Consider the following 15,000-nt stretch of genomic DNA (forward strand, 5'->3'; position numbering starts at 1 on the left):
CCCTGGGAGGGGTGCGTCACTTGAGTGGGTTGAGTCACTGACGTGATCTTCCTGTCTGAGTTGTGGCCTCCCCTTGGGTTGTGCCGTGGCTGAGATCTTTGTGGGCTATACTCGGCCTTGTCTCAGGATGGTAAGTTGGTGGTTGAAGATATCCCTCTAGTGGTGTGGGGGCTGTGCTTGGTAAAGTGGGTGGGGATATATACTTCCCGTTTGGCCCTGTCCGGGGGTATCATTGGATGGGGCCACAGTGTCTCCTGACCCCTCCTGCCTCAAGTATTTATGCTGCAGTAGTTTATGTGTCGGGGGGCTAGGGTCAGTTTGTTATATCTGGAGTACTTCTCCTGTCTTATCCAGTGTCCTGTGTGAATTTAAGTACGCTCTCTCTAATTCTCTCTTTCTCTCGGAGGACCCTAGGACCATGCCTCAGGACTACCTGGCATGATGACTCCTTGCTGTCCCCAGTCCACCTGGCTGTGCTGCTGCTCCAGTTTCAACTGTTCTGCCTGCGGCTATGGAATCCTGACCTGTTCACCAGAGTGCTACCTGTCCCAGACCTGCTGTTTTCAACTCTCTAGAGACAGCTCTTAATGATTGCCTATGAAAAGCCAACTGACATTTACTCCTGAGGTGCTGACTTGCTGCAACCTCGACAACTGCTATGATTATTATTATTTGACCATGCTTTTCATTTATGAACATTTGAACATCTTGGCCATGTTCTGTTATAATCTCCACCCGGCACAGCCAGAAGAGGACTGGCCACCCCTCATAGCCTGGTTCCTCTCTAGGTTTCTTCCTAGGTTTTGGCCTTTCTAGGGAGTTTTTCCTAGCCACCGTGCTTCTACACCTGCATTGCTTGCTGTTTGGGATTTTAGGCTGGGTTTCTGTACAGCACTTTGAGATATCAGGTGATGTACGAAGAGCTATATAAATACATTTGACTTGATTTGATTTCGATAGTGGGCTAGGGGGTGGTATTTGGGCTAGGGGTCTTTGGGCTTGGGGGCGTTATTTTCACATCCGGATGAAAAGCGTGCCCAAAGTAAACTGCCTGTTTCTCAGGCCCAGAAGCTAGGATATGCTAGATAGAAATACTCTAAAGTTTCTAAAACTGTTAAAAACATGTCTGCGAGTATAACAGAACTTATTTACAGTTACAGACCTACATCCATCCTGCCCTGCCTATCTAAGGTCTTCGAAAGCCAAGTCAACAAACAAGTCACTGACCATCTCGAATCCCACCGTACCTTCTCCCCTGTGCAATCTGGTTTCAGAGCCGGTCACGGGTGCACCTCAGCCACGCTCAAGGTACTAAACAATATCATAACCGCCATCGATAAAAGACAGTACTGTGCAGCCGTCTTCATCGACCTGGCCAAGGCTTTCGACTCTGTCAATCACCATATTCTTATCGGGAGACTCAGTAGCCTCGGTTTTTCTAATGACTGCCTTGCCTGGTTCACCAACTACTTTGCAGACAGAGTTCACTGTGTCAAATCGGAGGGCATGCTGTCCGGTCCTCTGGCAGTCTCTATGGGGCTGCCACAGGGTTCAATTCTCGGGCCGACTCTTTTCTCTGTATATATCAATGATGTGGCTCTTGCTGCGGGCGATTCCCTGATCCACGCAGATGACACCATTCTGTATACTTCCGACCCGTCCTTGGACACTGTGCTATCTAACCTCCAAACGAGCTTCAATGCCATACAACATTCCTTCCGTGGCCTCCAACTGCTCTTAAACGCTAGTAAAACCAAATGCATGCTTTTCAACCGTTCGCTGCCTGCACCTGCACGCCCGACTAGCATCACCACCCTGGATGGTTCCGACCTAGAATATGTGGACATCTATAAGTACCTAGGTGTCTGGCTAGACTGTAAACTCTCCTTCCAGACTCATATCAAACAGCTCCAATCTAAAATCAAATCTAGAGTTGGCTTTCTATTCCGCAACAAAGCCTCCTTCACTCACGCCGCCAAGCTTACCCTAGTAAAACTGACTATCCTACCGATCCTCGACTTCGGCGATGTCGATAGCCAGCAATACTCTACTCAGCAAACTGGATGCAGTTTATCACAGTGCCATCCGTTTTGTTACTAAAGCACCTTATACCACCCACCACTGCAACTTGTACGCTCCAGTCGGCTGGCCCTCGCTACATATTAGTCGCCAGACCCACTGGCTCCAGGTCATCTACAAGTCTATGCTAGGTAAAGCTCCGCCTTATCTCAGTTCACTGGTCACGATGGCAACACCCACCCATAGCACGCGCTCCAGCAGGTGTATCTCACTGATCATCCCTAAAGCCAACACCTCATTTGGCCGCCTTTCGTTCCAGTTCTCTGCTGCCTGTGACTGGAACGAATTGCAAAAATTGCCGAAGTTGGAGACTTTTTATCTCCCTCACCAACTTCAAACATCTGCTATCTGAGCAGCTAACCGATCACTGCAGCTGTACATAGTCTATCGGTAAATAGCCCACCCAATTTTACCTACCTCATCCCCATGCTGTTTATATTTATTTACTTTTCTGCTCTTTTGCACACCAATATCTCTACCTGTACATGACCATCTGATCCTTTATCACTCCAGTGTTTATCTGCAAAATTGTAATTATTCGCCTACCTCATGCCGTTTGCACACAATGTATATAGACTCTCTTTTTTTTCTACTGTGTTATTGACTTGTTAATTGTTTACTCCATGTGTAACTCTGTGTTGTCTGTTCACACTGCTATGCTTTATCTTGGCCAGGTCGCAGTTGCAAATGAGAACTTATTCTCAACTAGCCTACCTGGTTAAATAAAGGTGAAAAAAAAAACATTTTGGCAGGCGAAACCCCGAGGACAAACCATCCAGGAATTTTATTTTTTGAGATGACTGTCTCTTCCATTAGTTTTCTATGGGGTACTAGATTTATGAGGCATCTGGTTGCAGTTCCGATGGCTTCCACTAGATGTCAACATTCTTTAGAAATTGGTTGATGTTTTTCCTTTGAGAAATGAAGAAGTAACCTTTCCTTTCAGGGAGTCGAGCCAAGTGGACTGTTTTGTTTGGGACGCGCGACCTGAAGCTCGCTCCACTTTCATTTTATACTCTGTTGGACACAGTTTATCCCGTCTTAAATTTGATTGATTATTTACATTTTAAATACCTAAAGTTGGATTAGGAAAGTTGTTTGAAATATTTGGACCAAGTTTACAGGTAACGTATTAGATCATTTGTAGTCATGTTGGGCGAGTTGGAACCGGTGTTTTTCTGAATCAAACGCGCCAAATAAATGAACATTTTGGGGATATAACGACGGAATGAATTGAAAAAAAGGACCATTTGTGATGTTTCTGGGACATATTGGAGTGCCAACAGGAGAAGATCTTCAAAGGTAAGTCATGAATTATATCGTTATATCTGAGTTTTGTATCGCGCCTGGTTTGAAATATGATTGTCATGTGTTTGTATGATGGGGTGCTGTCCTCAGATAATAGCATGGTTTGCTTTCACCGTAATGCCTTTTTGAAATCTGACATTATTTCAAGAAGTTAAGCTTCATTTTGTTGTATTGAACTTGTGATTTTATGAAAGTCAAATATTTTTAATAATTTACTTTGAAGTTAACGTAGATAGATTGATAGTTAACAAAGATAGACAGTTAACGTAGATAGATTGATAGATAGAAGTGTAGTCCTACGTACTCGTGGTGTCCCCAGCCCAGCTCAGGGAGGTAGGGTAGTTTCTTGATCCTGATGATGGAGTCATATAGCGAGGGCTGGAGGGACTGGGCCACGGCGTTGGCCAGTATTACCGCTATCATCACCGGCAGGATGTGGCTGATCTGACCCGTCAGCTCAAACACAATGACCGCTGTCGACACCGTGTGGGTCACCGCTCCAGACAGGGCTGCCGCACCTGGGGAGATGAGGAGAGGAAGGGAGGGGAGAGGAGAGAGGATGAGAGGAAGAAAGGAAGAGAGCAGGAGAGGAAGGAATGGGTACAGATAAAGGTTACTGTCCATTGACATTAGTAAAGTAATATCAGTGCAATAATACATCTCATGCCCTCAACTCTTTACTGAGCCTTCATCAATAATACTGGAACAACAAAGTGAGGAGGGGTGAAGGGGGGGATGGATGATAAGGGAGGGAGGGAGGGAGGGAGGGAGGAGAGGAGAGGAGAGGGAGAGGAGAGGAGAGGGAGGGAGGGAGGGAGGGAGGGAGGGAGGGAGGGAGGGAGGGAGGGAGGGAGGGAGGGAGGGAGGGAGGGAGGGAGGGAGGGAGGGAGGGAAGGGAAGGGAGGGATGGATTAGGGATGGGCGAGATGACTGTACCTCTCAAGGTCAAAGATAAAAAAGTTTAAAAAGTTAAACATTTTAAACATCTTCAATATTTTGTAACTGTTATTGAACAAAGAAAAAGAGGTGAGTGGATATAATGAGAGAAAGAAGAAGGAGTGGAGAGAGTGGGCAGCAGTGATAGAGGAGGGAGAGAAGGTTGATTATTCCTAACATAAGGATGGAGTGGGGAAAGAGAGCGCGATTTCATTTGATTTGAGAGACAAAGACAATGAGAGGGTAAATGTAGCCATGCTGAGATTAAAGAGAGGGAACATCAGAGAGACAGAAAGCTGAGTTAGAGGTGAGTCAACAACATCAGCACCCATTAGACACAAACACAGTTGACATCAACCCCTACACTGAACAACAGCATAATCAGCACAACCGTCAACAACAACGCTAGCAGCAATATCACTCATAGCAACAACATTAAAGGACATCTTGCCAAAGGGGACTTCTAAAGCGCATCATTTAGTTTTTATCATTGACATAAATGTCTTTATATTACTACTGGGTCTAGCAGTGTCTTGTTTTATCTGGCTTTCTATTTCCTAATTGTTACAATAATGGTGTCTAGATGTGTCAAGTCTTGAATAGGTATTGTTAATCTTGTCTAGCTATACCAAACTTTGTCTTTGTTTGTGTGTGTCTGTGTGTCTACAGTAACTCACCCACAACGGCATACCCTCCTGGCACTATGGGGTAGATGGTGCCATCAGAGTGGATGCCATCAGGGAACCAGGCAGCCATGCTCTCCCCGACCAGACGGCCAAACGCTGCCCCTAGCACACACACACACACGCAGACGCACACACACACACACACACACACACACACACACACACACACACACACACACACACACACACACACACACACACACACACACACACACACACACACACACACACACACACACACACACACACACACACACACACACACACACACACACACACACACACACACACACATTTAATGAGAGCGTAACATACTGGTGCACAGACACTCACAAGACTCCATAGCATAGCATGTTCCCAGGGTTAACATTATTGCTGAAACACACACACACACTTCTCTTACCAATGACGAAGACGGGCATGAAGGCTCCACATGGCACAGGAATGGTGGTGGCCAGAGCAGACATCCAGAACTGAGACAGACACACAGATACAAAGTCACAGAGGGAACAGTGTGGCATTTCAGTCAGCCAACAGGACAATCCTCCATTTAACTCAGCTGCTCTGACTTCTGATCAGTACTGTCTTTTATTCTGCACTATAAAAGAAAATACTCCATTGTGATAGACTCATCTCTTCCCAGGCGCGAACTAGCTAACGTCAGTCATCTGGGTGAGAATGAACTGTCACACACCGCCTTCATTTGATGAAAACCCTGAAATGAACTGAACTCTGGATAATGAGCGAGCTGATTGGAAGATGCAGTCGCCACCGACGGGAGAGGCAGCTAATTAGAGACAAACAAAAGGAAATGTCAGTAGTGATAGGCTTAGGTCATCTTCTCGAACTGCACTGTTGGTTAAAGGCTTGTAAATAAAGTCTACACTTGTTGTATTCGGCGCATGTGGCAAAACATTTTTATTTTATTTTATTTACCGTATCCTGGGATATTTGGAAAAATTCAAGGGATGGTTTTTGAATACCGTCAAAACTATTTCTTTGAAGTTTGTTGTGGAAATTCACCACTAAGGACTCAGACTCAATATAACATTTTCCCTCAAGTTTTTAAATACATTTTAATATGTGTAGCTACTTGTGCAATACGTTAGGAGATAAAGCAAATTGCGTTCTTCATTTCACCTGTCACATTATTTTACATTATGAAGCTTACCATAGTTCCCTAGAACAGTTGCGCCAGTCACATTTGTTTGTAAAGAGCGCAACCGGAGAAAGCAGTTGTGTTCAGTGGAGGCTGCTGAGGGGAGGACGGCTCATAATAATGACCGGAACAGAATGAATGCGTTTGATATATTTGATACCATTCCACTGATTCCGATTCAACCATTACAACAAGCCCATCCTCCCCAATTAAGATGCCACCAACCCTCTGTGGTAGTGTTCTATATCTATCAGCGAGACTTCGTTCTGCAGCGTACATGAGGTGATGAAGTTACACTTGTATGCAATTGACTAAATGTTTGCCATCAGAAAGAGTTCTGGATGAGTTCTGTACAGCTGGCATTTTTTCCCCCGTGCTTCCTGCTAGCATTTGTTTTCTTCTCCCCTCTGCTCCAAGTACACATGTTGCTTTTCCTTTAGAAAAGCAGCATCACAACTTTGTTCATTCGCACAATTTGTCTAGTTCACTTTCGCTTGTAAATGTCCACACTCACCAAAAATGACATTCGGTAGCTACTAGCTATGCTTGTATAACTTTATGAGCTGGATTTGACTGGATTTGCAATTAGTTTGTTGGTTTTCGCTCATTAGCCTTTAGCTAACAGATGTGATTTTAATATTACTTGCACAATAGATGGCTTTTTGTGTGTTTTTAGCGCCCCCCCTGTGTGCTATGCCGGTAATACCGTAAATCCCGGGATGGCAGAGGAACGGTATGCCGGTATGAAATTCTGGAACTGACCAAGCCTAGTCATCGGTGACACACACACACACACACACACACACACACACACACACACACACACACACACACACACACACACACACACACACACACACACACACACACACACACACACACACACACACACACACACACACACACACACACACACACACACACACACACACACACACACACACACACACACACACACACCTTTCCAATATAGCCACAACCCCACACATACAAACACCCCTACATAACTTTCACACAGGCTAAATAAAGAGAGCTTCCTCTCCGGAAGCCACAGCTCCCTAGGGATTCAGTCTTTGCAAGGAGAGGACGGAAGTGTGACGTGGCCATTACATAAACCTCTCAACAACTATCTGCCTGGTTTAGAGGTTTAAATAGACCTCTTAATTACACTCATCTCTCTCTCCTTTCCATTTCCCCCATTCACATCTCTGTCTTTTCCGCTTTCTCCCTCCCTCTCTCTCTAGTTAGCAGTAATTAAGCCCAGCTGCCAGTGTGATCTAATGGATCTCTGTCAGTAACTCTACACCCTACGCTGCTTTCACACCTATCCACACACACACACACACACACACACACACACACACACACACACTCATAAACACACACACACACAAACACAGAGGATTACAGCGTCATTCACACATATGTGAATGTCATTGGGGATTACTGCGTCATACACACACCTGTGTCATGGCACAAACACACACAGCAGGAGTCATTGATGGAAAATGGCGCATGGCAGAGAAGAATGTGTGTGGCAGGCTGCCACTTGACACAACACGCATGACACACACAAGTAATAGTCTAACCTAATAGCTGTTATGCTGTCAATTACCATGCACCATGATGGAAATGGTCAGAAATAACTAACTTCTCAAAAAGGTGAACACACAGTCTGGCCAGGCAAACTTCAATAAGGGAGAGAGGTTTAATGGATCTGGAAACTCATAACATGGGCTTAAGGTTATTACAGAGGTATGAACTAAGATGGCACCTGGAGGAGTGTGAGTGTGTAGTAGGTAGAGAAAAGTAGAGCAAAAAAATAAGTATTTGTCTGTGTGTATTTGTGTGTAGTGCCTTTCTGTACTTCTTTAAGACACACACACAGCATTGCATTGAGTGGACACTGCTGTATGTCAATCCACTTATTCAGTTTAAGGTTACAGGGTTCCCTAGAATTGAATTGTCTTACCTAACAGTAACACAGCTCTCTCTAACACTCTCCTTTTTCATCTGCATCCATACCACCACTTTCTTTCTATCCCTCTCTCTCTGGTCTCTAATGAGAAGAGAGGAGACCAGGCTTGGTTTCTGTTGACTGCCTTGTTTGATATAAAATCATTATTACTGCTCTAGTAATTAGTCCCCTCTGTCTTGCACGCACACACACGCACACGCACACACAGGTGAGAGGAAAATAATTTAGTCAGCGTGCGATGACGTCACTTCCCCTTCATTGGCAGTCGCTAGGACTGCAGGCAGGGCAGCTATTCCCATGGTGACGGGCGGTGGTGACGTTGGCCTCCCTGCCCAGTGACAGTCACCCTGGGTTCTTACCTCCCTGCCACAGGGTTGCCTAGGCGATGCTCTTGCTGACTCACGCAGGTATGAGCAGACAGATATGGCTTCATTATTACTGTATCATCATGGAATATCACCTACAGTACTATACCTCAGATATAACTTTCAGACCAGGTGGACCTTGGGATGCTGCAAGAGGGGACTTCAACTACTAAACACATGCACACACACGCAAACACACAATGTAATCCCAAATAACAGAATCCCTGATTACTGACTGACCAACAACCTGTAACAGCTAAGATGAACCACTGCAAAACAACGGGAACACCCACCGCAGAATCCTACTGAAGATCTCCTGTAAAATCCTAGCTGATTCTCCTGTAACATCCCACTGTAAAACATTCTCCTGTAACATCCTACTGTAACATTCTCCTGCATCCTACTGTAACATTCTCCTGTAACATCCTACTGTAACATTCTCCTGTAACATCCTACTGTAACATTCTCCTGTAACATCCTACTGTAACATTCTCCTGTAACATCCTACTGTAACATTCTCCTGTAACATCCTACTGTAACTGTACTGTAACAGTCTAAGGCATAGTAGCTATAGTCCGATCCTATATCTCCTTCATACTCATCTTTATAATTCCTTTAAAACGCCCCTTTTCCTAGTTTCGTTTGACTCTTGCTTCCTCCATGTCTATTCTCTAACTCTGTTCTCGTCTGTCATTTCTCTCACTCACTAGGCAAAAGCACAGACAGACACACAGTAAAAGTGGGCGACAGGTGAGTGTGGGCCTGTAAAAGGGAGATGGAGGTTTCTATGGTAATGGAGAGGTTTATAATGTTTATAGAGAGCCAGGCAGAGCTGGAGAACACACACACAAGAAGTCGCCGCCGATAGACAAACTTTTGAGTGTTTTTTTGTTGGTGTTATTTCTTACATTATTAGCCCAGAACATTTTTTGCATTATAACATACTGCCGGAAATAGCTTTGGGATATCAGAGCGGCGGTAACTCACCAGCATTTTCAACCAGAATTTCTACTTTCCTGAATTGGATCCTTTGTTCGTACCCTCCAAGGCGATTGAACTTACCCCAGAGGCTGCTCCAAGATGCCGCCGGTGAAGAAGAAGTATTCTGAGTGGACTTGTAGTCCGAGTCAGGAGGCTAGCACACCATACACAGCTTCCGATTATATTACTCGCTAATGTTCAGTCCCTGGACAATAAAGTAGACGAGCTCAGGGTGAGAATCTTCTTCCAGAGAGACATTAACATACCTCTCTCCGGATATACTGTCCCCCGTCCATACAGTAGGCTGGGACCGCAGGCAGGGCAGCTATTCATTGCACAGCTAGGAATAAAGAACTCTCCAGGAAGAAGAAAGGCGGAGGTGTATATATCATGATTAAATACTCAAGGTGTGATTGTGATAATGTATAGAAACTCAGGCCCTTTTGTTCACCCAACCTAGAATACCTCACAATCAAATGCCGACCGTATTACCTCCCAAGAGAATTCTCTTTGGTTATCATCACAGCCGTGTATATTCCCACCGAGGCCGATGCCACGATGGCTCCCAAGGAGCTGCACTGGACTTTGTGCAAACTGGAAAATGAATAATCTGACACGGCTTTTATTGTAGCTTGGGACTTTAACAAGCAAATCTGAAGAAAATGCTACCGACGTTCTATCAACATATTGCCTGCAGTACTCGCGCTTTAAAAACTCTAGACCATTGTTACTCTCGCTTCCGAGATGGGTACAAGGCACGAAACACTGCATTTAACCACAGCAAGGTGACTAGGAATATGGTCAAATACATACAGTCCAGTTATGCCCTTCGTAAGGCAATCAAACAGGCAAAATATCAGTACAGAGACAAAGTGGAGTCGCATATTAAACGGCTCAGACACAAGATGTATGTGGCAGGGACTCCAGACAATCACAGATTACAAAGGGAAAACCAGCCATGACCCGGACACCTATGTCTTGCTCCCGGACAAGCTAAACACTTCTTCACCCGGTTTGAGGATAACACAGTGCCACTGACGTGGGCCACTGCCAAGCATTGTGAGCTCTCGTTCTCCATGGCCGACACAACTATGATTTTTTACATGTTTTAGTTATCCGTTATTTTACCAGGTAAATTGACTGAGAACACGTTCTCATTTACAGCAACAACCTGAGGAATAGTTACAGGGGAGAGGTGGGGGATGAATGAGCCAATTGTAAACTGGGGATTATTAGGTGACCGTGATGGTTTGAGGGCCAGATTGGGAATTTAGCCAGGACATCTGGGTTAACACTCCTCCTCTTACGATAAGTGCCATGGGATCTTTAATGACTTCAGAGAGTCAGGACACCCATTTAACGTCCCATCCGAAAGATGGCACCCTACACAGGGCAGTGTAGGACCTGGGGCATTGGGATATTTTTTAGACCAGAGGAAAAAGTGCCTCCTACTGGCCCTCCAACACCACTTCCAGCAGCATCTGGTCTCCCATCCAGGAATTGACCAGGACCAACCCTGCTTAGCTTCAGAAACAAGCCAGCAGTGGTATGCAGGGTGATATTCTGCTGATATTTAAGTGTGGTACCGTGTGCAGGCCCAGACAGCATCTCAGACTGTATGGATATATTCAATCTCTCCATGCAGGGCTCCCGAGAGGGTGGTGTTGACGATCAGTGCAGTGGAGGTGTTGTTGCCCACTTTTACCAACTGGAAGGCAGCCCGTCAGGAATCCAGTACCCAGTTGCATAGGGTGGGGTTCAGGCCCAGGGCCCCGAGCTTAAGGGGGTACTATGGTGTGGAAGACTGAGGTGTAGTCAATGAACAGCATTCTTACATAGGTATTCCTCTTGTCCAGGTGGGATAGGGCAGTGTGCAGTGCGATGGCGAATGCATTGTCTGTGGATCTATTGGGGCGGTAAGCAAATTGAAGTGGGTCTAGGGTGCTGGGTAAGTTGTAGGCGATAAGATCCTTGACTTGTCTCTCAAAGCACTTCATGATGACAGAAGTGTGTGCAATGGGGTGATAGTCATTTAGTTCAATTACCTTTGCTTTTTCAGGAACAGGAATTATGGTGGACATCTTGAAGCATGTGGGGACAACAGAATAGGATAGGGAGAGATTGAATATGTCCATAAACACTCCAGCCAGCTGGTCTGCGCATGCTCTGAGGATGCGGCTAGGGTTGCCGTCTGGGCCGGCAGCCTTGCGAGTGTTAACACGCTTAAACGTCTTAACCTGAAGAGTGACTATAACCTGAAGAGAACTCTCTTGGGATGTAATATGGTCGGCATTTGATTTAGAAGTATTCTAGGTCGGGTGAACAAAAGGACTTGAGTTCCTGTATGTTATTACAATCACACCATGAGTAGTTAATCATGAACCATCTCGGGTAGAGATATTTATTCCTGTATGCGTGATGAACTGAGAACCCAACTGGCTGTACGTACTCAGACAGTATATCCCGAGAGAGTCATGCCGCTCCGGAAGGAAATCCTTGCCTTGACCTCGTCAACTTTATTATTATTATTATTGAACATTAGCAAGTAATATACTGGGAAGCGGAGGGTGGTGTGCGCGTCTCCTAAGTAAAAAAAAATACTAACTAAAAATCCACTCTGAGTACCCCCTTTTCCGCTGGCGGTGTCCTGGAACAGCCTCAGGAATGAGTTAATAATATAATATAATAATAATAATAATATATGCCATTTAGCAGACGCTTTTTCCAAAGCGACTTACAGTCATGTGTGCATACATTCTACGTATGGGTGGTCCCGGGGATCGAACCCACTACCCTGGCGTAACAAGCACCATGCTCTACCAACTGAGCTACAGAAGGACCAATTGCCCTGGGGGTACGAACAAAGAATCTGATTTGGGAAAGTCGTATTCCTAGTCGTAATGCTGGTGAGTTACCGCCACTCTGATATCCAAAAGTTCTTCCTGGATGTATGTAATAACACAAAACATTTCCTGGGCTAATAATATAATAACACATTAAACGTAAAACTGAAAAGTTTCCTAAGAGCTAGAAACACGGCAGCCCTATCCATTGGCGCCATTTTATACCATTTGTGTTTGACAGAACCAGAGGACAGTCTATCGCCCGGGCCCCGGGAGGCCCTACTCTTATTCCCACTCCAATTACTGGGCTGCCACCACCCTCCAACAGAGGACTGGAGAACGACTGCAAAAAACCTATTGGGGTCAAAAAGTTGTCTCAATGCAGTGTGATAGCTAAAAACGGTCAGTCTGCAATAGAGAAGACATCCTATGAGTAATATCATAGAGAGAATCAATCCATAGAAAGTCTGTCTGTCTGTCTGTCTGTCCTTCCCCCCCCCCCCGAGGAACTGGTCTGGCCAAGTTGGGAGTGACGTTGGAGGATGGAACAGTACCATCAGAGGGATAATGTAGAGTTGTCACGATCGTGTGGCGAAACCGACCAAGGAGCAGCGTGATTGGAGTTCTACACCTTTATTTTTAGTGAAACTTAAAACGAACCAGGAAACAAACAACGACCGTGCAGTACTGAGGTGCAACATGCACTAACTCAAAAACAATATCTCACAAAGCAGGTGGGAACAGGGAACCCTTAAGTATGATCCTCAATTAGAGACAACGAACATCAGCTGCATCAGCTGCCTCTAATTGGGAACCATACCAAGAGCACCAACATATAACCTAGAACACCCCCTAGTCACACTCTGACCTACTACACCATAGAGAACCAAGGGCGTGACAGGAGTAGAGTAGATTGGTCTCACTGTGTTCCAAAAAGTATAATGACATTTTCTTTTCAGATTATTTGAGATAAAGTACAAAAGGCAAAAAAGAAAGTAAGCTAGGATGAGCGAGGGAGCGAAGGAGAGAAAGAGAAAGTGAGCTAGGATGAGCGAGAGAGCGAAGTAGAGAAAGAGAAAGTGAGCTAGGATGAGCGAGAGAGCGAAGGAGAGAAAGAGAAAGTGAGCTAGGATGAGCGAGAGAGCGAAGGAGAGAAAGAGAAAGTGAGCTAGGATGAGCGAGAGAGCGAAGGAGAGAAAGAGAAAGTGAGCTAGGATGAGCGAGAGAGCGAAGGAGAGGAAGAGAAAGTGAGCTAGGATGAGCGAGAGAGCGAAGGAGAGAAAGAGAAAGTGAGCTAGGATGAGCGAGAGAGCGGAGGAGAGGAAGAGAAAGTGAGCTAGGATGAGCGAGAGAGCGAAGGAGAGAAAGAGAAAGTGAGCTAGGATGAGCGAGAGATCGAAGGAGAGAAAGAGAAAGTGTATAGAGTATTTATCTTCCATTACAGCAGGACCATCAAACTCAATATCTAATGCTTATATAACTTTTATCCACCCACTTTTGTCTCTCTATCCCTCTGTGGTTCCTTGTTTCTCTCTCTATCCAGGGACCTTAACTGCATTACACAGCCTATTGTCTCTCTCACACACACACAACACAGCGAGCGAACAAGATTACCAAACAGCAGTTCTGCGGTTCTCTTTTAAAAGGGGACATTTCATTTGAGCTGCTAGAACCTACACAAAGGTTACATAAAAACCTAATCAAATCCCAACAAGGTAATAACCTGATGCTTCACCTGCCCTCATATTACACTGGGCTGGGTCTCAATACTCCACAAGCCTAACCCTCATAACACTGGGCTGGGTCTCAATACTCCACAAGCCTAACCCTCATAACACTGGGCTGGGTCTCAATACTCCACAAGCCTAACCCTCATAACACTGGGCTGGGTCTCAATACTCCATAACCCTAACCCTCATAACACTGGGATGGGTCTCAATGCACCACAAGCCTAACCCTCATTTAACACTGGGCTGGGTCTCAATACTCCAAAACCCTAACCCTCATTTAACACTGAGCTGGGTCTAAATTCTCCACAACGGCCTCCTCTCGTTTCATTTAAATGAATGGACAGGATCCTGCTGTATTACCTTCACCTGTCATGTCAATGGGAAGAACGTTACTTCAGACTATTGAGACACGCCACATGTAGTGGGAAGGGAGTAAAGTAACAGGGAATTAAACAAATAATAGGTGATTATAAAGAAAAGGAGAGATGAGAACAAAGTGGATGATGATGATGATGATGATGATGATGATGGTGTGCCTACCTTCATTACGATGAAGAGGACGAGGGTGACAAAGACATTGACCTGGGGGTGATTCCAGGCCTGGGAGTTGCCGATGTAGTCAAACCCCTCGGCTATGCCCTGCTTGGCCCATGTCCGGTTGTCTAGCAACGTCACCAGGGACTCCTTCTGGGTCAGCTGCAAGGGGGAAACAGGAAGTGACAACATAACAGACAGAGGGCTAAAGTCAACAGGCATTTTTTATTTTTTATATATCCCATATTGGTCCCTAGCTCCTAACCCAAAGCATTTAAGTAGATCTGAAAGGATTGGATAGGTATAAGCAACACATCAAGAATTCATCCTAGCCTTTCAGAGGGAAAGGAGAAGCCATTACATTAGTGCTATCCCAATCTACATGAAGTGCCACGGGGTAG

General features: G+C 45.3%; 1 protein-coding gene across 3 annotated transcripts in view; it reads right to left on the minus strand.

The window, feature by feature from the left end:
* Positions 1–15,000, minus strand: part of LOC123992603 (chloride channel protein 2-like) — a 151,504-nt gene that overhangs the window by 51,559 nt on the left and 84,945 nt on the right. For all 3 annotated transcript variants that reach the window (XM_046293878.1, XM_046293877.1, XM_046293879.1), the window contains 4 exons: positions 14,606–14,761; positions 5,413–5,482; positions 5,001–5,111; positions 3,692–3,905 (listed from right to left, as the gene is read on the minus strand). In XM_046293878.1, coding sequence (XP_046149834.1) covers positions 3,692–3,905; positions 5,001–5,111; positions 5,413–5,482; positions 14,606–14,761 — 551 coding nt within the window. The remainder of the gene's footprint in view (positions 1–3,691; positions 3,906–5,000; positions 5,112–5,412; positions 5,483–14,605; positions 14,762–15,000) is intronic.

Source organism: Oncorhynchus gorbuscha, linkage group LG13 (genome assembly GCF_021184085.1).
Source record: "Oncorhynchus gorbuscha isolate QuinsamMale2020 ecotype Even-year linkage group LG13, OgorEven_v1.0, whole genome shotgun sequence".
In the NCBI taxonomy this organism is placed as follows: Eukaryota; Metazoa; Chordata; class Actinopteri; order Salmoniformes; family Salmonidae; genus Oncorhynchus; species Oncorhynchus gorbuscha.